We start from the raw sequence: 26,797 nt of genomic DNA, 5'->3' as shown, positions 1-26,797 counted from the left end.
AAATCTCTGCTGATTGGAATGTGTTACACACCAACACTTCACTTCATCCCACACACATTAAGGTGTGTATTGGAGGGGGAATTTTTATAAAGAGATTTCACAATTGTTAGATTTTCACATTTTGGATTATTTTAGATGTAATCCTGTCATATTAAATGCATTGAATGTTCTATTTGATCTACTACTTCTGAACTTACATTTATTACAATAAATTAGACATTCAAACTATATCAAAATGTTAAAATAATTGACACCTTTTGAAAATTAAACACTTTCCACTGTAAAAACATACTCATGTTAGCTATTTATTTTGCGATGGAACGAAATCTACATTGACTTTGATATATTAAGGTGCAACTATTTGACAAAAGGGACAAAACATAATTCTTCATGTTTGTGTGTATATAGTAATGGGTAAATAACAAATTTCAGGGCGCATTTATTCAAAACTTGTTGTCACCAAAGAGTTCACCAAAGGTCATCCTACATATATATGTACCACATAAAGATTGCTCGCAAATGTATTACTTTTTTTTGTTAAACCTTTTTCATTTAATCAGTGTGAAAATCAACTTTAGGAAAAGAGCTAGTGGAATCGGACAATAGTTATCTATTTGAAAAGTGTCTACATTTTCATTATCTAGGCACCTTTGGTTAACAAAATTTTTCAAAAAGACATAATAAAGAAATTACAAAAGGTTGCAAAGCGGCAATTATTTCAAATATCTATGAATTTTGTATTACTGTCCGACTCAATAGAGAGGCTCAGATAATAATTTCCATCTCAAAGGAAACCTTTATTAAGGGATATGAGTCTATAAATGAAGTTCTGATTAATTGGGAACTATTGTGGCTACAACGCTGTTCTAATAAGCAAGAGAATGAGTGTTCTTGTTTTTTTTCAAGAAAAAGTTCCTCAGAGTTGAGGTATTATCTCTTAACAAATACCAAGCAGAACCTGCTCCCAATCTTGGTGTTTTTCTGATGCTCTAACGTAAGATGGAGGAAGGGTACAAGAGGTCTTTACAGCTGAGCATAGACCCACAGAAATGGCGTCTTGGCATGCAGCGTTTGCGTAGTTTCAGTGAAAGGCATGTGGGATCCAGGAACCCACCAGCATTCCGAGCTTTAAATCATTTGCTTGACAACCAATGTGGCACTGCAAACTAGGACTTATCCCTTTATTTCTCAAGAGTAGTACCGCAGGCTTTCTCTCTGAGCCAATTGGTAATCCCCCAGCTCCTGGCCCTACAAGAGAAAAAACAGCCTCACTTCAGTTGCCATCAATACATTGAATACGATGCTGCTCCCATGCTACCTCCCATTTTTTTAATAAAAAAAAAAGAAAACTCACCTCAGTGACTTCAAACTGAACACGCTCTTGCTCCGCACGTCGACGAACGACCACCTGCATAAGAAACAAAGCTTTAAAATAAAAAAAAGAAACTCATTACCTGCCTGTCATCAAGCAACCATGGTAGCTGCACACCTCACATTTTTATTAGGTAAATTATAGGGGGATCTTTTTCATAATTTATAGTGCATGGATAGCAGAAGCTGTAAACCAAACAAGATGGCGTCCTTGTTGTCATCTTTTATAATTTCTGATTACAATCTCCCCAGGTTCCTTCAACGTAAACTACTAAATGCATGATATCAACTTGTATGAAGTGACTGAGGCACTGAAAACGGTGACGCATCCCGAGTCCTTTTATGGTGTTATTTAAATCTGAGCTAGCCTAGTATAACCTGATATTGCTCAATAGAATAAGGGCCTTTTTCCTCTATTTAGATTCTGAACATGTTGCCGCCCTCCAATATGCAGAGGACATAGTTCTTCTGGACTATCCTCCTTTTGGTCTTGTCTGTTCCCTGGCCTTCCTTCATAAAGTTATCACCTACGACTTAAAGCTTAATGTATCTAAGACTAAAATGATCTCTTTTAGTACATCCAAAAAGTGATACAATTGGTCAATCAGTGGTGACCATATCGAAGAATTGAAGATCTATAAATATTTGGGGGTTTGGCAAGACAATTACTGAGCCACAATTTCCAGTGCAAGGCTATGCTAAACAGAGCCGGTTATCTGTGTTACTTACTCTGGAAAATGAAGATAAAACTTTCTAGACCATCCGAGACTCCATTCTGGAACTTTTCATATCCAAGGGGCTTATTACCAAGCCGTGTGCGCTGCCGGAACATCGGTGTAGGATACGATGTTGAGGCCGTGTTGTCGGACGACGGCTGCAAGTGGGGCCATGTAGATGCTGAAGAGGGTCGGACTCAGTAATGACCCACTGTGGGACTCTGCAGGTGATTTTCGTGGGATCGGAGAGGAAGGGTGGTAGTCTGATTCTTTGGCTTCTTCTGGTGAGGAACACTCGGATCCAGTCCAGGGCTGTTCCTTGTATGCCGGCGTCGTGTGGTCTGGCGACTAGTGTGCGGTGAGAGATGGTGTCGAAGGCCACTGACAGGTCGAGTAGGATGAGGGCTGCAGAGTGGACTTGGTCCAGGAGGGTGCAGATGTTGTCCGTGGCAGCGTGTAGGATGGTCTCGGTGCTGTGGTTGCTTCGGAATCCGGATTGGGACAGGTAGAGGATGGCGTTCTCTTCAATGAATCGTGTCAGTTCCCTGTTGACCGTTTTTGCTGCGAAGGCGAGGAGCGAGATGGGCCAGTAGTTGTTGAGGTCGGTGGGGTCAGCTGTGGGCTTCTTGAGTAGGGGCCTGACTTCTGGGCACTTCCAGTCATCTGGGAAAGTGCTGTTTTGAACGTGGTGTTGATGATGTGTTGCAGTTTGGGTGCAATGGCGGCCGCAGCTCTGTGGTAGATGTGAGGAGGGCAGCCGGTGTCTTCAGCCGAGATCAGTGTCCAGTTGGAGATGGTGGGCTGGCTGATGTTTTTGGGGTGGGGGGGGCGGCTGTGGCATCTGGTGGATGGTCGATGGAGTTGTTATAGAGGGTTTTTTTTATTTTATTTTTTTTATCTTGAGGTGGAAGTAGGTTCCCAGCTTGTTGCAGAGGTCTTGGGACGAGGTGATGTCTGCGGCTTCGCTGCATGTGTTGCTGAATTCCTAAATGACACTGAAGAGCTCCTTGGAATTGGTGGCGTTGGCGAGGATTTTGTTGTGGATGAAGTCCCTTTTGGCGTTTCCTGATTTGGTTGTAGTAGCCTGTCATGGTGTCCTTCAAGGTAGAGCAGTTTTTGGTTGTTTTGGTGTTTCTCCAGTTCTTCTCCAGGTGACTGCAGGTGGGCCTGGCCTCTTGGAGATCAGTGGTGAACCAGGTGGCTTTTCTGGGGCGCTGTCTGTCGGGGTTGCGTAGCAGGGTGAGCTCGTCTGCGCAGTTGGAGATCTGGGTGTGGAGTACTCGGGCTTCGATGTTTGCGTCGGATGCCCAGGTGTGGTTGTCTTGGGTGAGCGTGGAGTTAAGTTGCTCGTCAGTAAACTTGCTCCAGATCCCTCGTAGTGGGCGAGGGGCTGGTTTGGGTGCCTTGAGTTAATCGACGGCGAAGTGTATGCAGTGATGGTCGGTCCATGGCGGTTGCGTTGTGTAGCTGAAGTGAACTCTGTTTCCTGTCGTGAAGATGGAGTCGAGGGTGTGTCCTGCTCTGTGGGTCGGTGCGGTGACGAGTTGTTTAAGTCCAATATTGGCAAAATTGTCACGAATGATGGTGAAATTGGGGTTGCTTGGGTTCCCGAGGTGGAAGTTCAGGTCTCCAATGAGTATGTAGTTTATTGATACGATGGCGTTGGGTGCGATGAAGCTGGTGGCAAAGGGTGTCCGGGGGCCAGAGGGTCTGTAGACGAGGGTTCATCGGAGTGTGGCATTGGGGCTGGTCTGGATCTGGAAGTGCAGGTGTTCGGCAAAGGGTTCGCCGGAGGTGGTGAGCACCCTCTAGGGTGCTCTTCTGGGCGATGGCGAGGCCCCCTCCCGGTGGTTGGGGCAGTTCTTCCTCTGGATCTTGTATCCGTTCCGGATGGCGGTGTTGATGTCGGGGGCAGAGGAGGCGTTGGTCCGGGTCTCCCGAAGAAGGTGATGTTGAGCGAGAGAGAGTCGACTAGGTTCCAGATTTCCATGGCGTGTTTGTGTACGGAGCGCACGTTGAGGAGGATGCATCTTAGAGTGTTGGAGGCCGGGGTGGTGGTGAAGGTCTGGCGGCAGTGGGGGCAGGAGAACTGGCTGTGCATCGTGTTCAGCGAGGCCTGTTGGTAGTCTCTGCGTATTCTGGTATTGAGCGCGTGGAGGGCAGCTGTGCTGTAAGAGGGAAGTTGAGATGCAGGGTCCCTGGCGCTGGTCGAGGTCGTGGAAGGACGCAGACGGGCTTGCCTTAGGTCGCCATTAAGTAAGGGAGGCGGGAAGCAGGTGTGTACAGGGGGGCTGGCCGCAGGTGCAGAAGCAGCGGGAAGGGAACGGGGAGAGACGGGCACGAGAATGGGAAACCACGTTGAACTAACAATAACTCTGACAATGAGGCAAAAACACTGAAAGACAAAAATGAAATAAAAACACAGACAGTACCAGCAAATTACGGGTGCAGTAAGGAGGCGGAATCAGGCAGAGCACACATGGAGGAATGTGCTGATAGCGATCTCAAACACCTCCCTGGAGGGGGCAGGAGGGCTCAGCGGCGACGCAGGTGGGGAGAGCGTAGGACTGTGATCAGGGTCAGAAGTCTTACTAGCGCTCCCCCATAGCGGCCACCATTAAGTAGGGGAGGGGAGAGGGAAGGCACATGGGAGGCGGGGAGCAGGCATGTACAGAGGAGCGGGGTCGCAGGGGCAGCAGCGGCAGGAAGGGAGTGGGGAGGGACGGGCAAGAGAATGGGAAACAATGCTGAACTAACAATGACACTGACAATGAGGCAAAAACACTGAAAGGCAACAATGAAATAAAAACACAGACAGTACGAACAAATTACAGGTGCAGCAAAGAGGCGGAAGCAGGCAGAGCACACACGGAGGAATGTGCTGGCAGCGATCTCGAACACCTCCCCGGAGGACTCAGCGGTGACACCAGGTGGAGCGGAGCTGTGGGGAGAACGTAGACCTGAGATCAGGGTCAGAGGTTTTATGTTGTACATTGGGAAATGAAGTGTGTGATGCTATAGGCAATGGTGCACAAATATGCATTCTGTTTCACATTGGGAAGTTTTATTATGTTTTTACTATTGGCTTTGACATGCCCTCATGCCATCGTGAATTCTGATTCTGTCTAGGTGGAACTTTGCGCACACAGGCAGGCCCCCAGATCACTCAAGTTGTTTTAGGCTATTCACGTTCAAAATTGTTTCTGTACTTTTGAAGATGTTCTGTACATTCTCAAGTTTCTCTAAGATAAGGGGCTGGAACATGTGGGAGTATAGAAGAATTTGGGAAAACTCCTTTGTCATAGGACTGCTTGCATAGAGAGTGGCCAACTCCAGTAAGTTTCCTTGGCGCAGAGGAGGTCCTCTCGGAAACTTCTAGTGCATTGAGATTATAAAACTGGGGTTTGTTGATTTGGAAAGTGGGATTTTGTTTTGACCTCAGTGAAGAACAGTCACTTCAAATTCAGTGTAGCTGTTCCCGGTTTGCTGAGTCTCTTGACCTCTGCTGTGAATCCCCCAGTCAGGAGTGGGCTAAGATGCAGTTACTGCAGCCGGTGATGTATTCTTTTTGATTACTGGCATTGTGATGTGTAAATATGTCTGTGTGCACATTCAAGCCTCCAGTGGTTATAATCATCTGATGTATTTAGTGTATGTATCGGTTAGACCTGGCATATCTTGGCGTGATTACCCCTGACATTTTGCCCCTACCCCCTTTGCTTTTAGATACTTTTGGTACTTTGCCTCTGCTGATCGGTGTTAAAGTACAAGTGTTCCCTGTGTAATGGTAATAGGTGGGCCATGATTGGTATGTTTGCCTTACTAGTAAAGTCCCTAGTGATGTGCACCGTGTGTGCCAGGGCTAGTAATGCAAAGGCAGGCAGAGAAGGGAACTCAGGCCTGCTGTGTAGGGCCTGCGCGCAGTTTGCTAAGTTAGCATGTGTCTTGACAAGTGCAACCACTTGTCAGGCCTTACTTTCCCTTTTGCGTACACAGTGTGCACCTCTGTGGTAGGTCCAGGGTAACCCCATGGCAGGGTGCAGTGTAAGTAAAAGGCACGACATATACTGAGCTGTGTGCTAACACTCCATTTCATTGTTTACTGGTGAAAGGCCATCTGCCCATAGGACAGAATGGGGGAGGCTGGGTATTGTGTTTGTTAGCCTAGTTTCCTATACGTTTAAAATGGAGAGGTGAAGTTTAGTATGTAGGAACTCAGTGTCATAACACATCTTTCTATGAAAGTGGTGTTTTCACTGTGTGTTTAGAAACCACTCTTTTAGAAAGTGGCTGAGTTCTGTGCTTTGAGCATTTCTGTGTGTCTTTTCCAAATGTAGATTGACTGTCTGGATCTGAGAGGTGAGAGGAGCTGGGAGAGGTCTTGACCCAGGGAGGGGTTGAGATGGTACCAGGCTGGCCTGCATCTGGAGAGTAGGGGAGGAGAAGCCCGGGAGGTGAAAAGGCCTGGGCTGCTGCTATAAACCTATTGACCCATCTCCTGCTGAGTGATTAAGGATCCAGACCCCCAGTATCAAAGGGAGAAAGGTGACACTGGGAGTAAGACATCCAGAACTGATTTAGGGAGGGGTCAGGGACTCCTGAGCACAACGAACTTCAAAGACATTTAGGGGTATAACTATGAGAGCCGAGGCCCCTGAACATTGGAATAGAAATGGATTGAGACTGAAAAGGCTTAGACCCATTTCGTGGTCAAGAGGAACCTCTACTAAGGAAGGAACAACGGAAGAGACTGCTGGGAAGGACCAACCCTTCCTTCGTGATCTGGGGCTTGTCTGCAGTTTGCTGTTTTAACCAAGGAAGAGGCTGTTGGGACTGTGTTGTTTGCGCTGGGTCCCCCTGCTTGAAAAAGAATGTGCTTTGTGCTGTGTCTTGTAACCCCAAGGGCCCGAGGTGAGCTGGCTCTCTGTTTGGAAACACAGGAACATAAAAGTTTCTGGAGAAGTTTCGAGCGACGCGGTGGGCACGTGTTGTGGCAGCTTGAGACCCTCGAAAGGTGTGCCCTGTGATCTTGGACACATGGAGGAGAAGTGAGACTCTGACGTGCTGGGTGTGTGTCATGGTGCACAGGAGGCATTGGTGAAGAGCGCCTGGTCAACGTGTGGATCGAAGGTGAGGCGAGCCTCGGACGAGCTGGGAGCGTGTCGTGGTGCACCGCAGGCATTGGTGAATAGTGCCTGGTCAGCGTGTGCATTGGAGGTGAAGTGAGACTCTGACACGCAGAGTGCGTGTTGTGGTGCACCCCAGGTGCTGGTGAGGAGCGCGTGTTCGGCGTGTGCATCAGAGGTGAAGGGAGTCTCGGACGCTCAAGGTGTGTGTTGTGGTGCACAGGAGGCATTGGTGAAGAGCGCCTGGTCAACGTGTGCATCAGAAGTGGAGTGAGTCTCGAACACGCAGGGTGTGTGTCGGGGTGCACCTGAGGTGCTGGTGAAGAGCGCCTGGTCATTGAGTGCACCTGAGGAGAAGTGATGTTCGGACACGGTGAGCGTGTCGTGGTGCAGCCGGAGGCGCCGGTGAAGAGCGCCTGGATATAGGGGCACCGGAGTTGGAGTAATTCTCAGTGAAGCAGTGTGTGTGCTTTGGTACAACCTGGGACTGTGGAGGTGATCGGCTGATCATTATGTGCACCGGAATAAAGTGAGTCTCTGCATCGCGATGTGCGTGTCTTGGTGCCAACTGAGACCGCAGGAAGGAGTGCCTGGTGAACGTGCACTAGGAGTCGACGTGAAGTCCCATCAGCATTGTGTGCGTGGCTTCGTGCCAGAGAAGACCCGGAGGGTGCTGTGGTGAACATGCACCTGGAGTAACGTAATCTCAGATGTGTGGGGTATGTGTGCCTCGCGGCCGCTTGAGACCTTCCTAACAGTCGCGGCCCGGACCAGAGCTGAGCTGCCAGGCTGAGCCACTGAAGCCCACTGAGAAAGTCCTGCACGGAAGGCCAAGTTCGCTGAAGGAGGAGAAGAGAGTGGGGTCGCGCCCCCAGGTAACGTGGATCACTACCTGGGCGGGGTGCGGGCTCGGAGGGACACTCTCTCGGCCTCTAAGTCCTTCTGGCGACGTGAGCCTTTGTTTTGGCTCAGATTGTGGCCCGTACTGACCAACGGAGTGGCAGTTCTGGAACCAGAGTGAGAATCTGCACTTTATGTCATCGTTGATATGTGTGGGGGGCAACTGTTATCGAAGAGGCTGATTGTCGTAATACACTTTGCCAATATTGCTGCTAACTAACTGCCGGACTGACATTATTTCTGCATAACGAAGTACACGGTTGTAGCGCTACGCATTGAATTATTTCTCCATTTCAAAGTACAGGATTGCAGCGGCCCGCATTGCATTATTTCTTCATTGCAAAGTACATGATTGTAGCTACGCATTGCATTATTCCTTGATTGCAAAGTACATGATTGTAGCGGCACGCATGTATGTAAAGTAGCGTACCCAGGCAAACAATATAAAGACTGGCACAATTCAATTAGCAAACAGGACGAGATTAATAATGAAGCACTGAATTAGCATGAAAAGTACATTTTAATAAATTTCATAAAAAGTGTCATGAATTAGATCATTGACATATTGATAAAACATGATAAAACAAATTCCATTAATAGATATACATTGTTTATACAGTAAGGTGATATAGTGGGGAGATGGTTTCCTGTCTACGCGTTTCAACACGTTGAAGGTGTCTTCCTCAGGACACTATCATCATGATACTGTTTTGAGATCTTTATACTGAGCTGGAACAGCGAGGTTTTTAAGGTCAAGGCCCCTGTTGTTGCGTTTCAGGTTAGAAAACTTTGCCTAAATGTGTATAGCCGGCTGTATTTCAGGATGTGTGATATATCAGGGCGGTAGTACTATTCTGTGCGGGCACGATCTGTGCAGGTTCAGGATGTCCACTGTATTTTAAAAAGTATGGTGAATGATTAGTGCTAAAAAGTGGAAAGCGGTCCCCCGTTGACCTGTGTGTCTTCACAACCGAGTAGGATGTAATTGGGCTCAGATTGCCGCCTATCTTTATTAGACAGAATAGTGGCGTGCCGGAATTGCGTGGTTACTCAGACAAGTATAGTTTTATCGGGTACAGATTACCGGCTATCTGTGTTAAGTGAGATACGAACATGCCGGTGTCACGTGGTTGCACAGCCGATAGAAGTTTGCTCGGCTACAGATTACAGGCTATCTGTATTAACCGGAACAGTAGCGTACCGTGTAGCGCGGTCTAACGTCTCAAAGTTCAATGTAGCGGCACGCATTGCATTATTTCTTCATTGCAAAGTACGTGATCGGGTTGTGACGCATTGCATTAGTCCTTCATTGCGCAGTACATGATTGTAGCGGTACGCATTGCATTATTTCTCCCATTGCAAAGTACTGGGGTGTATTGTTACGCATTGTATTATTTCTCCTTTTCCCAGCACAGGATTGTATTGTTACGCAGTGCACTATTGTCTGTCCATTGAAACGTGTTTGCTTTTAGCATTACGACCTGCATAGCATTTTGGAAGCGGTGGTTGGGATTTGAACCTACTATCCTGCCGGAACGAATATTACCCTTTATTATATGTTGGCTTTTGTATTGTGTGGTCTGATTGTATATCTTTGTATATAAAGTTTATATCAAACTTGTGTGGAGTCCATTTGTGGTGTGACCAGTGGGTTGCTGTGGGTGTGGTTGCACATGCTGTACACTCGTGCCTTGGAGATAGGCCCGGCTGCTCGTGCCAAGCTTCTAAGGGGGTGAGCAGGGCTATCTCAAACGGTGTCCTTATTTGATCTAACGTTGGGTCGGGAGTCCTGGGTCTCGCATTTGGTGACAGTGGTGCGGGACGGGGACTCCGGCTTCCAAGAGTATCTTTATATTTTTTCATGCTTTCCTTTTGATTCCTTGTGTCTGATTATTTGCTTTTAACAGTGCCTATTTCTAGCAGCGGACGTCCAGAATTATTATCATTATTATTCCTTGTATTTTATTCGATGCATTTAACAGTTGCATTTGCTTACCTATATGGCTGTTATTATTATTTGATATCTGTGATAGCCTTTCTGTTAAAGATGGTTGCACAAATAAAATCACACGTTTTATTCTGAAAACAGTCTTTTGATGTGCCTCATTTTATGAGAGTGAAATCCCTTTCCAGGTGTTTTCTTGCTTTGCTGAGTGTGTACCTCCATGAGGGAGTGCAGTATTTTCTTGTATATGGGAGGGCAAGCAATACAGGTGTACTGGTTTGTGAGACCCGAAGTGAGGATATAATGCTACCTAGCGCCCTCCAGGTATGGTGTCAGTGGATGACACATTCAGGGAACCAGCCTCAATGATGAAGGGTACAGGACATTGTTTGTGCCAAAAACACAGGTGCTAGCCCAAAGGCACAAACACTTTACCCATGCCACAAAGGCCTCTCTGAATCTAGCTATGCAGCAAAGAAACTGGAGGCTCGACCAACGCAATAAGAGAACGGTTAGCAAAGAGCAAAACAAAAAAAAATGTGGTGCAGTGAAAGAGTGCCCTTTGCTAGGCCAAGTCACCACGCTGTAATGAGGGGTGAAGAGGGCTTCGAAATGCTGTGTCTCTGGACTCGGGGGAAACAGTCTTTACAACATGGCTCGAACCCTGCTGTGCCTTTACAATGAGGTCCGAATCACAAATGCATCTTCACAATGCCTTCCTTTACCATGCAAGTTGTTACAACAAATTGCCTTAGGTAAAGCGATGTTGGACTTCAAGTCTAACACTTTCTCTACTGATGCGCAGACTGGAGTTTGAATAGTAAATTATACTATTCCAATGTGTAGCGCTTTCCCTAAGACATGTCATCTTAACGACTTCTGTGGTAAAGGAATACATTGTAAAGATGCATTTGTGGTTCGGACCGAGTTGTAAAGGCCTGCGTGGCAGATGCATGTGTGGTTCGCACATACAACACTCCTTGGTCTCGCAGTGGAATTCCACAGAGGCAAAATCAACAGCAACATCAGGGGAAGTCAGTAGAGCCTACAGTAGCCCTCAATCTTGCTCCTTCTCAGGCCAAAGTGGTCATCACTTTGGTCACTGCTCTGGTTGCACGACCAATAGCAGCAGAGATAGGGTTGCTACCTTTCCCAGAGAAAAATAACAGCCATTGTTCACTTTGTAAGATTCCTCAAACGCCGGACATGAAACTTAAATAGAACTTTATTAAAATCATCTGTTTCCATTGTTAATATAGCCCTTCTGTCTTTGTTTACTTTAATTGTCACTGGGGTCATTAAGGCAGCTATGCGACACATTTTAAAATGCTTTCTTCTTATAATGACTGCTTTTAGGTATGAAAAGATAAGGGGTAAAAATACCGGCTTTAGGTGATTGTCCTAATTTTTGTAGTAGTTGGTACATTAAAGTACTTGTAATGCTGGTAAAAACCTGGCCAGGTGGCAACCCTGACTGCAGTGGGCACGAAGTTCCAACTAGCAAAAGGTGTGCCATAACTGGAGTGCAGCTCCTGCTTTTGAGCCCATGGTCAGGTGGTTGGGCATAGACCCTCTGCTAATCAGTTAGGTAACCATTCAAATTCAAAGTATCCAGCCAATGAGGCTGGAGTAGTGTCCTTCCTCAGAAAAGAGCCCTCTCCCCTGATTGCAGTGGAGTAGTAATGACTTATGTACAGTTGACCGTGGGCTGCTCTGGCAGGAAGTGATGCGTATTTTTTAAAGACAATTCCGGGAACAAAGAACAGCAAATGAACATGAACTGGGGGACGGGTTGTCCTCTATGGCCAGCAGCAATGCTCCATCTTGCAAATGCAATTCTTACAAATATATATGTTTGCAAGAAGCTACAAGGAAGCCTAGTGATATGTGCACCCAGTAGCGGCTGCTACCGAACAGGGGTGGTGAGGTGGGGGAGGGGACGGAGGGAGGTAACAGATTCTTTTTTAACCGCATGCGTGCGCCGGCTATTTTCGCGCTACGCAGCTTTTTTCAAAAAGCCGCGTTACATGACGAGCTGAGCTCGTCATCAGCGTGCGAGCGGCACAACTCATGACGAGCTCAGCTAGTCATGAGCGCCGAAGGGGTTAAATCGCTTACCTATAGCGCCGCCCTCTGCCTCTTCTTCCTCTGTCCTCCTTCTGCAGGAAGCACACAGCCTCCTCGAATCCCCTGACCAATCACAACGCTGCCTTTCAGCAGCATTGTGATTGGTCTTGGTTCGGTGCTCAGACAGGGGCTGGCAGGCTGTGCATGTTCTCCACACAGGCTGTAATACATCCTGCGTTGAGAACATGCAGAGTGCACATGACGCTTTGGCCGACCTGAGACAGCCGTTCAAACCATCATGCACACTTTAGGTGCTGCCACCACTTCTTCCCCTGTGACGCAAGGAGGCCAGCCCTGCCCGTCTGGCTTCAGCTGCTAGCTGAATACAGAAAACAAAATGATAATAACCAACGTTATTATTATTTTATTTTTTGTATTCAGCTTGCCGTTCAAGCAGTGGGGCAACGCCCCTCCGCCTTAGCGGTGGAGCTGCCACTGTGTGCACCAGTATTGTTTGTGAAGCATTTGCCCCGCCCACACATTCCAATTAAAACGCTTATCTATTGTAATAGTTTTAATCATATGTTCACCAAGCGAAAAATGCAATACAATAATCACAAAGGGTCCCCGCTCTGACTCCAGCATGAAGAAGCCATTAGGAAGGACCCTGAAAAACAACGTTAGTAAAATCAACACCAGCAAGGCTTGTACAGAAGGGGCCAAGGAGCGGATGGTAACCCCTTGAGACTAAAAGATGAGAAAGCCAATTGAGGGTTTCCTCTCTCAGGGTATACCAAAGGGTATCCTCGAGGAGCAACAGTTTGTAGTTTGACGGGTTTTTTTAGCAGCAGGAACGTCATTGCTATTCTGAGCAGTGTCCCTGGGCATCCCCTGTGCTTATCATCGAGCCTAAAAGCCATTCCTAAAGTTCAAAAAGGTTTCCTATTAACACAAAATGGAAAGTGTAGCAAAAACTTAGCTAGCTAGCCTCCTTTTCTGTTTAGTTTTCTGTTACCTGGAAAGGAAGTCCCGCCTTCCAGATCCCAGCAGTGTTCCCCAGCACCATAACATTGTTTCATTGGTGCTGTGGAGGATTTGCAGGTTTGAAAACTAAACAAATTGAAAAGAGCCATTTCATGGATTAATTCACACAATCTGAAAAATAAGTGCAAAGCCTCCAGAACCAAGGGGCCCACCCTTTGGAGGACACATCTGTTGCTTGAGACTATGTACTATCTGTCTTATTTGAAATGCTTCTACTACAATAGAGAGGTTATCATGAAGTGATTCATTACAGCTAGGAAAAAGGTCCACGTTAACTCAAATATCAAGATAAGTGCCTGGGATAGACAGTAAAATATTTCACTCAATTTCTCATCAGAGGTTGACTATGTCACCTATGCTGCAGCCATTCACAGAAGTTAGAATTACAGCAGGAACTTACAAACACAGCGATTCCGGTCAGAATGGCCAAAGCGATGACGCTGATGATAGCCGCAAAGCCAGGGGAGATGGTCTTCATGTTGATGCGCGGAGGCTCGTTGTCGAAAAACAGAACACGGATCGAATCCCTGTCGATGTCCAGGCTACGACCATCCAAGGTGACTGCAAACTTGCTGTTCTTTAGCTGAAAAAGACCAATGACAGCGATGATGTCAGTGTACTTCTTCAAGCCTTCATCACAAACCCCATGCCTGGCAATTTACCACCATCCACGAGTTTACTCCTGATACTCTACTAAGGATACTCTAATAGAGACAAATCTTCAACACATGAAATCACATTACTTGCCCATTAATGAACAGGCAATAACTGAGGGTAGATTGGGGTGGCAATTATTACCTCTAGGTTACTGCTTTACAGTGTTGTAACCATTCTTTCTACTGACCTAATAATAAACTTCAGTTTGGTTCATTTTAATAGCATTGTGCTTATGCGGTATCAATAACTGTTTATTAACATACTGCAGCCTCGATCTTTCATATAAGATTGGTTAGAACACCTTATTATCATGTTATACTTTATGTGATATAATTTCCTTTGATGTCATTGAGGTCCAAGTATTTGCTCCTGCTAACATTTTCATCAAACTATACCACTTTCTCAATCTTCCTTTGTAATAATTACTCCGTTCGGGAATATCTTTGTCAAAAATAGGTCAAATTTGAAGGGTTTACTAGAAAAAAGAAAATATTTGTGTAGCCTCTGTTTAAATCAAGACTAAGACCCCTACTAGGAGTATTATGCGAGTTTGGAGCCTACACACCTAATGACATGAAACAGATTTGAGAGTCCTGAAAAGAAAGAGCGGTCATCCAGAGAAGAGCAAGACATATTGTTCGAAAACCAAAGTAAAGTGATGCAAAGTCTTGAGTTCAGAAACAAACATCCAGTCCAACAGAATCCCAAAACTAAATAAAAGATGTAAAAACCAAAGCAACGTAATTTATTTTTACCCTTTTCCCTAAAATGTCATCACTCCCTCAGTGCTACAGGTTGACCATGTCAATAAATCACTTTGTGACACCAAAATTAACTTCTTACCAGGTTTGTGTGTCAGAATAACTTGGACCTTAATATTACGTGCTAAATATCGTTTACAAATACATCATCACATTGGGGGTAGGTACTCTAGTGTTAACTCCAATGGGATGATATTGTAAACAATATTTAGGACACTCTATTTTAATGTAACCATATTTAATCCACGACATTCTGGTTCCATTGTCTTCTTAAACATCTCACTCTCTTTGCCTTGGGAAGTATCATGAGAAGCTTCTCCTCAGAAAAGAGCAGCCTCTCCAGCTGATAAAACGTAACATTATTCTTTGGGTACCAAGAGCGTTGCCATGAACCCGCAATGTGTCACCTATGGCGGATACTACTCGGAAGACGATAAGTGATTCTATGGGCAGCGAGAGAAGCTGATGCAAAACTGGTGCCATGTGGATCCTCTTGCATGACTTAACTACAATGTATGTAGCTTGATTCTGAATAACAGCAAGTAAAATGAAGAGCCTTGAGGCAGACCAGCTCAGGTAGAGCTGCAGTGGTTGATGTTTGTCTCTACTGTAGCGGGAAACATCCTTTACAACGGAACCGTTACAACGCGGTACCGTTACAACGCAGGATTTACAACGAAAGTCGTTACAACGACTTTCGCTGGAGGGCGCTCTAGGATAGGGGATAGTTTAATTTACTATCCAACACCTTCCCTACTATCCACAGGGACTGGAGTTGGAATAGTAAATTAAACTATTCACTATCCAGCGCCCCCCAACGCAAGTCGTTGTAACGACTTGCGCTGTTAAACCTGCGTCGTAAAGGTACGCGTTGTACCGTCATACATTCACTGTAGCCCATGATACCTTGGCCAGAATCTCCTGTACACAAAGGATCTGATCCTGAGGATGGCTTTGAGGTGGTGGAGAGAAGACCCTTGCACTCATAGGAATCTGGACTTGTTAGAGTGGATAATTGGGTTTAAGTCCATAGACGTGATGATATTATGAGCAGGTAAAGAAAGAAGGAAATCTGTCCACCAAAATATTGCCGTCAGTGAAATGCAGCCCAGCGAGATCAGCGGCACAGTGTCCAGTCATAGTGAAGTTCACCTAGGTATCACTACTTAATATGTGGAACAGCAGTCCCTGATACTCAGGTAAATAATGCTAAGGGTGAACATAGCCATTTAATACAGAGAGGCAGAGAGCAATATAATTAGAGGTATGATTTCTGTGACACCACAAGTGACTCGAGGCCACGGAGTTTAAAAACCCACCAATGCTACACAGCATACTCTGATCTACAAGAAAGGAGGCAAGCCACTCTTACAGACCACACATAAGCTTTCCACATGACGCAGGCTTACCACGTAGACACATTACCATGGGTGTTAAAGGCCGTCAAGAAGTCAAGCAAAATCAAAATGGCTGCCCCTCTCTGATCCAGAGCCCCCAAGAGGCTAGTTTGGATGTTAATCCATGTAAGTTACCTGGCACAGAAGCTAGTTCCCTTCTTGTGGCAACAGATACAAAAAAAGCTCTAGTAACCTTCTTCTGAAACCACAACGATTTACCAAGAAGAAACATACAACCGGGCCTTCTTGGGTATGGCGCTCCCGACCTGGAATGCACTGCACACAGACACCAGACTGAACCCCTCTTTTGTATCTTTCAAAAAGAGGTGAAATCTATTCTCTTATCTAAATTCACATGAACTGTTTATATAACCTGTAATACGATTTTGTGGTTTCACTGAACTGCTTTGTCTCCTATATCTGCCTTGTAAAGTGCTCTGATACCCACAAGGGCACTTGTTCGCGCTATATAAAACCTTCAAAATAAAAATAAAAAAATAAATAATCCAACCAATCTCACTGTCTCTCCTTGGGATAAAGCCTGATTACCAGGGCACAAGCTAAGGGTACCCATGGGTAGATGGCGTCTACCAACTATTTTCTCAGGGTGGATGCGGTCTACCCTGCCAAGAGGTGGGGCCACACTGAAATATGGTAAACTTGTCCTGGTGTGAATTGCAGATACCGGGACACATTCAGCAATCCCTGAATGTTGTCTGTTTTTATTCCGAGCAGCAACCCACAGGAGGAGAGGGGGCTTATCAGATTCCAGTTGTGCCTATAACAAAGACTAAAGTTAAGGGGCCTCATCGCCTCCTTAGTTGTTCCTGGCTGTGAGCTAGTGGGAGCCTCACAATTAGATGCAATGGAGAGGAAATAAAAGCTCACAGCTTAACACTTCACATATACTTAAGAGAGGAATGCTTCTGACTTTGTTCAGTCCCTGTGTGTAAGAAATATGTATTCACTGCAAGAATGTCAGATGTGTTGGTCTGTCCAAGTATTTTCACAAATAACAATTTAAATACCACTATTTTGTTTGGTTTCTTTCATTGCACTATAGTCCTACCCATCCCATTGCAGGGTGTTAGAGTGCCTTACATCATACGTACACATTTTACATTGACAATAAATCATATGTGTGTAAATCAATGGATGAGATGTGTTACATAAGGCAGTGAGGATAACAAGGTATAGGAGCCACTTGTCCTTCATAGGTCACTTTGTTATATTAGGATTACAATTTATGACCTGCAAATAACAAAATTATCTCTGTGTTAACATTAGTAACCCAGTTACCTATTTACATAAAATAATAAAAGTCGATCATCTGTGTGTAATATAGTGTACTTTGCAGGAGACATCTTAACCCTCTTTGCTACCTTGATTCAAAACTAGGACTAGTATAACACAGATATCTCCAGAAAATACGTTACCATGCAGAGTTATGTTACAAATATTATTATTCCCTGAGATTTAGTTGTCACACAAAGATCATTGCAGCGGGTGTGTTAACCCCATAAGATATTTTAAAATGCAGACTTTGCAACCAATTAAGCATTAGGAGTATACAGACACGAGCTAATGTATTAGGTGACAGGTGCTTCATATTTTAAAACGGCCCTCACCCACAAATTGTGGCATGCTTCATCATAGGGATTGCTAACAACACCCCCGCACAGACCAACGCCTGGGGTGAAGCAGAAGGTAGGGAGAAGACAATACAAACATAAAATTGTAGGGATGCAAAATGGAAATATTGGTGCAGAACATAGAGTCTAAAACTGGCTCCGGAATATCTGTATTTACATTTTATTCCTGGATTTCCCGGTCAGGATTAAAATAAATATAGGATGGTGGAGTCAGGGATTTTTAGTAGCCTCTTACCCCTCCTATCTGCATAATTGTCAACATGTTTCAGCCGATTGGATGTAGCCCATAACCAGGTCTTTATGGCTTTTGTCAGGACCTAAGATCCCCTATATTCCCCTTCTCTCCTACCTAACTTTAGTAGGTTAATGATAGACCCAATCTGGGCTGGGGCTGCTTAACACATTGCGGTAGTACAGAGTTTCACAATTGTTGAAACTCAAAAAGGCAAGGGAGCGATGGCGGCTCCCTGTACTAAAACATTCATCAAGGGGAGGCAGCCCTCCTTACACTTTTCTCCGCGTGCCATGTGGCCCTATGATGAAGCATGCCACAATTTTTGGGTAAGGGCAGTTTTAAAATATAAAGCACCAGCCACCTAATACATTAGTGTGTGGATGATTGTAGGGGAGGTCGATGTAGGAGTTTACCCTCTTCCCCCTCAGTTGTGTGTGATTTAACCAATTAAGCGGAACAGATTTACTGCCACATTGCTCCTTGTTGGCAATGTCTTTGTGGCGGTTTAAAAAATAAATTTGTATCAGGGTTGTGTCGCTTTTTTGGCACAACCCCAATGAAAAATCTAATTTGTTAAATATTGCAATGCACTCAAATGTACTTATAATAGACCTGCAAAGCATATGTGTGAGTTCTTAAGATCCGACATACCTTCTTGTGGGATCACTGAAACAATATCGAGGTCAAGAATATCGAGTTACAAAAATATCGAGGTAAAAATATAGAATACCAAAATATCGACCTCCTATCTCCAAACAGGTAAGTACAAAAATATTGAATCAAAAATATCGATGTAAAAAATATAGTCAAAATATCGTTTTTTTAAAAATGCTTTAAATTAATTAAAAATTATTGAAATAATAAATATAATTAACTTAAACATACTTAAAATACTTAAATAACCTTACAATTAAAAAATAATTAATGTAAGTAAAAAAAATAATACAAATAAATTTTTTAATACATATATATATATATATATAAACGTAATACTAATAAAAAATTTACAATCTTTTTACCGTAGGATAGCGGAAAGGGTAAAATTTACTATAACCACTCCAGAGAGTGCAACAGTAGGGAAAATGTTGGATAGCGGCAGGGTAAAATTTACTATTCCCACTCCAAAGAGTGCAACAGTAGGGGAAGCGTTGGATAGCGTAGTGGTAAAAATTACTATTCCCACTCCAGAGAATGCAATAGTAGGGAAAGCGTTGGATAGCGTAGGGGTAAAAATTACTATTCCCACTCCAGTGAGTGCAACAGTAGGGAAAGCGTTGGATAGCGTAGGGGTAAAGATTACTATTCCCACTCCAGAGAGTGCAACAGTAGGGAAAGCATTGGATAGCGTAGGGGTAAAAAATGACAATTCCCACTCCAGAAAGTGCAACAGTAGGGAAAGCGTTGGATAGCGGGAGGGTTAAAATTACTATTCCCACTCCAGAGAGTGCAACAGTAGGGAAAGCATTGGATAGCGTAGAGGTAAAAATTACTATTCCCACTCCAGTGAGTGCAACAGTAGGGAAAGCGTTGGATAGCTTAGGGGTAAAAAATACTATTCACACTCCAGAGAGTGCAACAGTAGGGAAAGTAAATACTTCATATATGAATAAAAATAAATTAAATATTAATACCAAATACAAATTAATTAAAAGTAATTAACAATTTTATATAATATAATAATTAATCAATTAAAAATACAAAAAACTATTACAAATAATGACCTATTAATACAAATTATTTACCAATTAACAATTAATTATTTAACAATAAAAAAATTATTAAAAATTACAACAAAATACAACCAATAAATAAACAACTATATTTAATAATTTACAATTAAATTACTTCCCACCCTATTCCCCTATAAACCCACAACCCATTAAAGAAAATACATTAATAAAATTAACATAATTATCCATTAATCAATTAATTAAATAATTACCAATTATATTTTAATTAATTACCAATTAATTATTAATTAACAATTAATTCAAAATAAATACCAATAAATAAATTAACATATTTAATTAATTATAATTAAATTACTTCCCACCCTATTCCCGTATAAACCCACAACCCGCTACAGAATTATATCACGCAAAAATTAAACACCATAAAATTTATTAAAATTAATTATAAAATAAATATACACTTTTCACACATATACTAACATAAAAAATACTTTAAAAAATTAATATTAACTTACTTACCTCAAATTCGATATTTTTGTTGTCTATATTCTGTCCATTCTATATTTTTGTTGTCTATATTCTGTCATTCTAGATTTTTGTTGTTTATATTCTGTCCATTCGATATTTTGTCCATTCTATATTTTTGATTCAATATTAATGCTATTCTATTCGATATTTTTGTAATCTATATTGTGTCCATTCGATATTGTGTCCATTCTATATTTTTAACTCGCTATTAATGTAACTCGATATTAAAAACTCGATATTTTGAGTGTATACCCTTCTTGTGATGTCACGTGCGATGTCAAGCGCTGTGATGTCACCAGCCATGATGTCCCCTGCATACTGTCTAACATGGTTAGACCTCCCACTTCTGTTTTTTTAGGACCTGTGCCCTACTGATTACTGATAGCCAAGAGCATGGAGATTTTCAAGAAAGGCCTGGAGATTAATGGCTGTCCACTTTTCTAGCTTCTTTAAAGGGAAAAGGATGTTAGAAATTGGCCATCAGTTTGAAAACTGTAGATGATTCAGAGATACTTGTTTTTACAAAATGAACAGGTGCCAGATTCATTGAAGAGAAGGAAGATCCAAGCTACAAAATATATATCATCTGGTAAGAGAGGGTTAAGGAACCGACGAGATAATTATTTTCCAAATAGAGCACGGGGCCATGAGAGGCAAGCCTTTGATCACAGAGTTAAAAATAGGATTTGTTCTTCAGAGAAAGGCACCCAACTGTATGGAACGACCTTCCGTCAGTGGTGGAGTGATGGGATGAGATGTGGGGGGCAAGACACACTATGAAATGAATTGACTTTAAAAGTGGTTCGAAGTGGGGACACAGGAGCAGATCCTCGGGTAAATGAGAAATGAAGGGTGGCCGTGAGAGAAAAAAAGCAACATATTGATGGGTGGTGCACCGGCTGCAGTGTCCATGTCCCAAAGGTGTGAGAATCCAGAGCCGCCGACTCATCGCAGGTGTGGTTGTCACAAACTAAAGAGGAAATAATGAATCCAGGATTGCAGAGGTGACAAAAAAATACATGACTTGATCTCTTATGTATTAATATCTCGTATATGTATCTCCCAAATGAACACATTTGCATTGAACAGACCCCGGTCTGCTGTCGATATCAGTAGCACCCTATCAGTCTTCAAAGCAGGCAAGGCATTATAACTGAGACGAGTATGCTTTCGTATGGTATAAATATGCATCTGCGGTCCTTTTTAGGTCGAGCTGGTAAACTGCATCCAAAGGATGCAGGTGTCCAGCTGGAGACCTAATGTTGTCTGTCTCGAGGGGAGGAAGGACAAGAGGGTGTTACGAGCTTGAAAGCGGACGGATTTGGGTGCGCGAACGCGCACGTCGCCTCCGTCCACGCGTGCGCACACAGACTGAAACACACGCGCGCTGCTTACTTTCACTTTACATCCCCCCACCAGTCATCGGATCTTTTTACACACGCACGCACGCATGCATACATACACACACACACAGACACACGCGCACACACAGGCACACACGCAGACACAGACACACTCGCGCGCGCAGGCAGACACACACACACACACGCAGGCACACAGACATACAGACATACAGGCAAACACCACCCCCCCCTTACCAAGCTCGCACCACTGTGGCCAGCGTGTCCAGGTCTTCCAGCCGGCCGGCCGCCGCGCACCACTGATAATAATAATGAACTCCTAAACACCACTGTGAGCCGCGGCAGAAGTTGAAGGCGAAAGCCTTGAGGGCAGGAGCTGCGCATTACGTTGTTATGGGATGACAAGGTCGTGAGGATGGCCCTTTTACCCCCCGACCCCCACCCCATCCCATCCCGTTAGGTCGCACACTAACGGTCCCTAAGGGGCTCTCCGTGTATTTCCCTTCGGCTCGGGCCACTACATGATGGCCACGCCCCGAGACTTCCGGCCCTTTGTCCCTCCTTCCGGAAGTGGCTCTGACACACTCTATCCAATCAGCCTCAGGGGCGCTTTGTGTTCTGAGCCCGCCCACATGCCGCACATTCTGCAGCCCGGGCCCGGAGGCGCAGATTTGGATCTCCGAGGAGCGGGGCGGGCAGAGGAGGCTGGAGATGCCCGGGGAGCAGCCTCAGGAGTCCCCCCACAGGGCCGCACCAGGGACCCTGTCAGGAAACAACGTCACCCGCCTGTTGCTGCTGTTCGCGCGCAGCGTGGCACTGCTGGCACCCGTCTACATGGCTGGCTACTACAACATCAGCCTGGTTGTGGTCCTGGGCGGCCTGCTGGGCTATCTGTGCTGGAAGCACCGGCGCTCTAGCAAGCAACGCAGCCTGCGGACCGCCATAGAGCTGGTGGAGGGCGAGGAAGAGACAGTGGGGGCCACGGTCAGCCCACGGGGGCTCCTGCGGGGGCTACCAGCCTGGGTGAGTGCGCTGAACCCCTCCCTTTCTACTAAGGTCCGACCCTGGCAACACCAGCCTTTAGCTCCCACCCACCAAAAAACATGTGTCACCAACTGTTACAAACAAACCCACGGACTTCGCCCAGCTGCCAAAGCCAGCACAACCTCGCATTAGATACAGGCGTCAGTCACTGACAACTTCCAGCATCCAACGCATCCTGCCTCAGAGCTTCTCGCTCCCAGCACCAACTGCCCACTACACAGTCACCCTCTATCGAGAAACTACTGTCCTCGCTCCATTTGCTACCCAACACTCCAGACATTGCCCATTCCCACTTTCGACTCACAGAAACTACTTGCTGTATCATCATTGACAGCACCCTGTATCCAGCCCCCACAGACCACACAATGCAGCAGGCATCAATCACTGGCAACAGAATACAACACCAAACAGGCATCGCCGCGTATCAGGGTGCACTGACCAAACTGCACCTCATACACTTCACTTAAGGGCAGCAATCATTGATTGAGTTACTGTACTCTATGCCATCAGAGATAATGCATCATCATCCTGCATTGTTGTTCGTCTCCATAAACAACCGTCCCTTCCTATTCCCCATCACCTTCATAGACCACCAGTACCTTCTCACAGCATCCTGCATGTTACAGACTGAACCCTTTACCTGGCACTCACTAACCATAGCATACCTAATCACATCACTTGGAGACACCAAAACACTTACTTACATCATCCAGCATCCAAAGATGGCATCCTCCATTCATCACTAATGTCATGAGTCATCCTGTATCCTGCACCCATTGAAAACAAACTATTAACCACAGTCAACATTAAGGGGATGCTCTACAGACTTCTGGCCTGGGTGAGTAGGCAGGACATATCGATAATCTTTGGTACCCATAGACCGCATTCACTAACAACATCCATCCTCTCACTGGTCCCACCCTCCTGTATCTACCATTCTTCACCCGCTGACAACACCCAATAGTAGTAATTATTCTGTAGCACTCAGCATAGACTGCCAGTCCACAATTGTTAATTAATGTTTTTGCTGGGCTTATCTCTGTGGGGGCTGCCAGCCTGGGAGGATGTGCAGGGATGGTGCCTGATCGTTAATATCCACAGACCACATTGTGTCTACCACCCATCATAATACAATTACAAAATGCCGCTCAGGATAAAAATACATAAATATCATATCGCATGTACAGACCCCCGTGCACTGCAGATTTTGCTTTCATGGTCTGTCGGACAGACCATTAAGGTAACCACAGCATCACTCTGAAACACCACAGCATCACTCTGAAACACCACAGCATACACTCCAAATACCACTCAATGCCACATAATTACACTGCACTCAATGCAACATACACTCCAAATACCACTCAGTGCCATATAATTACAAGCCACATAATTACACTGTACTCAATGCAACACACACTCCACACAATACCACTCAGTGTCACATAATTATATGTTACATAATTACACTGCACTCAATGCAACATACACTCCAAATACCACTCAGTGCCACATAATTACACGCCACATAATTACACTCTACTAAATACAACACACTCCAGACAATACCACTCAGTGCCACATAATTATATGCTACATAATTACACTGCGCTCAATGCAACATACACTCCAAATACTACTCAGTGCACATAATTACACAACACATAATTACACTGCACTCAATGCAACATACACTCCAAATACCACTCAGTGCCACATAATTACACGCCACATAATTACACTGCACTCAATGCAACATACACTCCAAATACCACTCAGTGCCACATAATTACGCGCCACATAATTACACTGCACGCAATGCAACATGCACTCCAAATATCACTCAGTGCCACATAATTACACACCATATAATTACACTGCACTCAATGCAACAATACACTCCAAATACCACTCAGTTCCACACAGTTACACGCCACATAATTACACTGCACTCAATGCAACATACACTCCAAATACCACTCAGTGCCACATAATTACACGCCACATAATTACACTGCACGCAATGCAACATACACTCCAAATATCACTCAGTGCCACATAATTACACGCCGCATAATTACGCTGCACTCAATGCAACAATACACTCCAAATATTACACGCCACATAATTACACTACACTCAATGCAACATACACTCCAAATACTACTCAGTGCACATAATTACACAACACATAATTACACTGCACTCAATGCAACATACACTCCAAATACCACTCAGTGCCACATAATTACACGCCACATAATTACACTGCACTCAATGCAACATACACTCCAAATACCACTCAGTGCCACATAATTACACGCCACATAATTACACTGCACGCAATGCAACATACACTCCAAATATCACTCAGTGCCACATAATTACACACCACATAATTACACTGCACTCAATGCAACAATACACTCCAAATACCACTCAGTTCCACACAGTTACACGCCACATAATTACACTGCACTCAATGCAACATACACTCCAAATACAACTCAGTGCCACATAATTACACGCCACATAAATACACTGCACTCAATGCTACATACACTCCAAATACCACTCAGTGCCACAAAATTACACGCCACATAATTACACTGCACTCAATGCAACATACACCCAAATACCACTCAGTGCCACATAATTACACGGCACATAATTACACTGCACGCAATGCAACATACACTCCAAATATAACTCAGTGCCACATAATTACACACCACATAATTACACTGCACTCAATGCAACAATACACTCCAAATACCACTCAGTTCCACACAGTTACACGCCACATAATTACACTGCACTCAATGCAACATACACTCCAAATACAACTCAGTGCCACATAATTACACGCCACATAATTACACTGCACTCAATGCAACAATACACTACAAATATCACTCAGTGCCACATAGTTACACGCCACATAATTACACTGCACTCAATGCAACATACACTCCAAATACCACTCAGTGCTACCTAATTACACGCCCCATAATTACACTCTACTGAATGCAACACGCACACTCCACACAATACCACTCAGTGCCACATAATTATATCTATCTATCGCCCTCACTCTATCTATCGCCCTCACTCTATCAATCTATCTATCTATCTATCTATCTATCTATCACCCTCACTCTATTTATCTATCGCCCCCACTCTATCGCCCTTTCTCTATCTATCTATCGCCCTCACTCTATATATCACATCACCACAACATCACTCCGCACCACCACAGCATCACTCAGGGGCACCACAACATCACTCAGCGCCACCACAGCATCAATCTGTGCAACGATTCAACAACAACTAGTTCAAGTATGTTCTCTCAATGTTTCAAGCTTTATTATAAATGTCACAAAAAAGATGTTAATATTTCACATCTATTCTTGGATTTTCATCACAATAAAATACACTGAACATAATCTTCACAAAAGTTATTTACAAAACTTTAAGCTATTGCCATTATAAATTACAATAACTTTTATTTAAGTATTAATTATTAAAAAATAAATAAAAGCCATTTATTTGTAATATCAATACATGTAAGTCACGTAAATAAAACACATATTGCATTACAAATGCTATAGGTGTCACATTTGCGAAAGCTATACCTATTAGCATTGTAAATGACAAAGCTAATAATTTCGCTATTTTCAAAACCAACACATAAATACAAAATTTGTCATTTACAATACCAATAGCTCAAACTTTTCTAATGCGAGACCTATTGCATTGCAAATGCTTGTTTCAACAACCCTTCCAGTGTGTGTGGGCGGGGGCAGCCTAGCCTTTCACTGGTAAATTCCAAACTTCTCTAGGATCCAGCAAACTGCAGTCAGGTGTCAATACGTTTTATATATGGGTACGCACTACCATCTAGTGGTTATTTTGGGCCTAGCATGCTACAGTTTCACAGATAGGTTGTGTATAATGCCAGCAGACAAAATAAAGAAGATAGCATACTTCTACCATCCGTGTCTTGTAGCACTGTGGGCAGTCAAGGATGTGTGAGTGTTGGAAAACGAGGCATTATCTCTGAGGCCTGCACAAGCAACATGTCTATTTTTGTCCTTCACTTGGAACCACATTGTAGCACTTGACTCTCAGAGGGTAGCGTTGCAGAGCAGTCTAAGGCTTACTCAAGGGAGGTGGTGTGGGCTAGTAATCGCCATTTAGAGAGACGCAGAAAATATACTTAATAATGGATTGCCCAGTCTATAATTTTCTTTATAAAAAAGAAAGAGTATATTCATTAGAGACACACACTACTCAATACTA

The 26,797-nt window shown here is 44.2% G+C and overlaps 1 protein-coding gene across 2 annotated transcripts in view; it reads right to left on the bottom strand.

Moving 5' to 3' along the window:
* Positions 1–291: 291 nt before the first annotated feature.
* LOC144781290 (epithelial cell adhesion molecule-like) overlaps positions 292–26,797 on the bottom strand; it is a 58,225-nt gene continuing 31,719 nt past the window's right edge. Inside the window, exons 7-9 of one of the 2 annotated variants that reach the window (XM_078660058.1) lie at positions 13,570–13,752; positions 1,355–1,425; positions 292–1,248 (exon numbers count right to left, since the gene is read on the bottom strand). In XM_078660058.1, the coding sequence (XP_078516184.1) occupies positions 1,182–1,248; positions 1,355–1,425; positions 13,570–13,752 (321 nt within the window). In that variant the 3' untranslated portion in view covers positions 292–1,181. The remainder of the gene's footprint in view (positions 1,249–1,354; positions 1,426–13,569; positions 13,753–26,797) is intronic. The other variant, XM_078660059.1, reaches the window with a different exon arrangement.

Source organism: Lissotriton helveticus, chromosome 9 (assembly GCF_964261635.1).
Source record: "Lissotriton helveticus chromosome 9, aLisHel1.1, whole genome shotgun sequence".
Classification (NCBI taxonomy): domain Eukaryota; kingdom Metazoa; phylum Chordata; class Amphibia; order Caudata; family Salamandridae; genus Lissotriton; species Lissotriton helveticus.
This window is presented reverse-complemented; position numbering and strand designations above follow the sequence as displayed.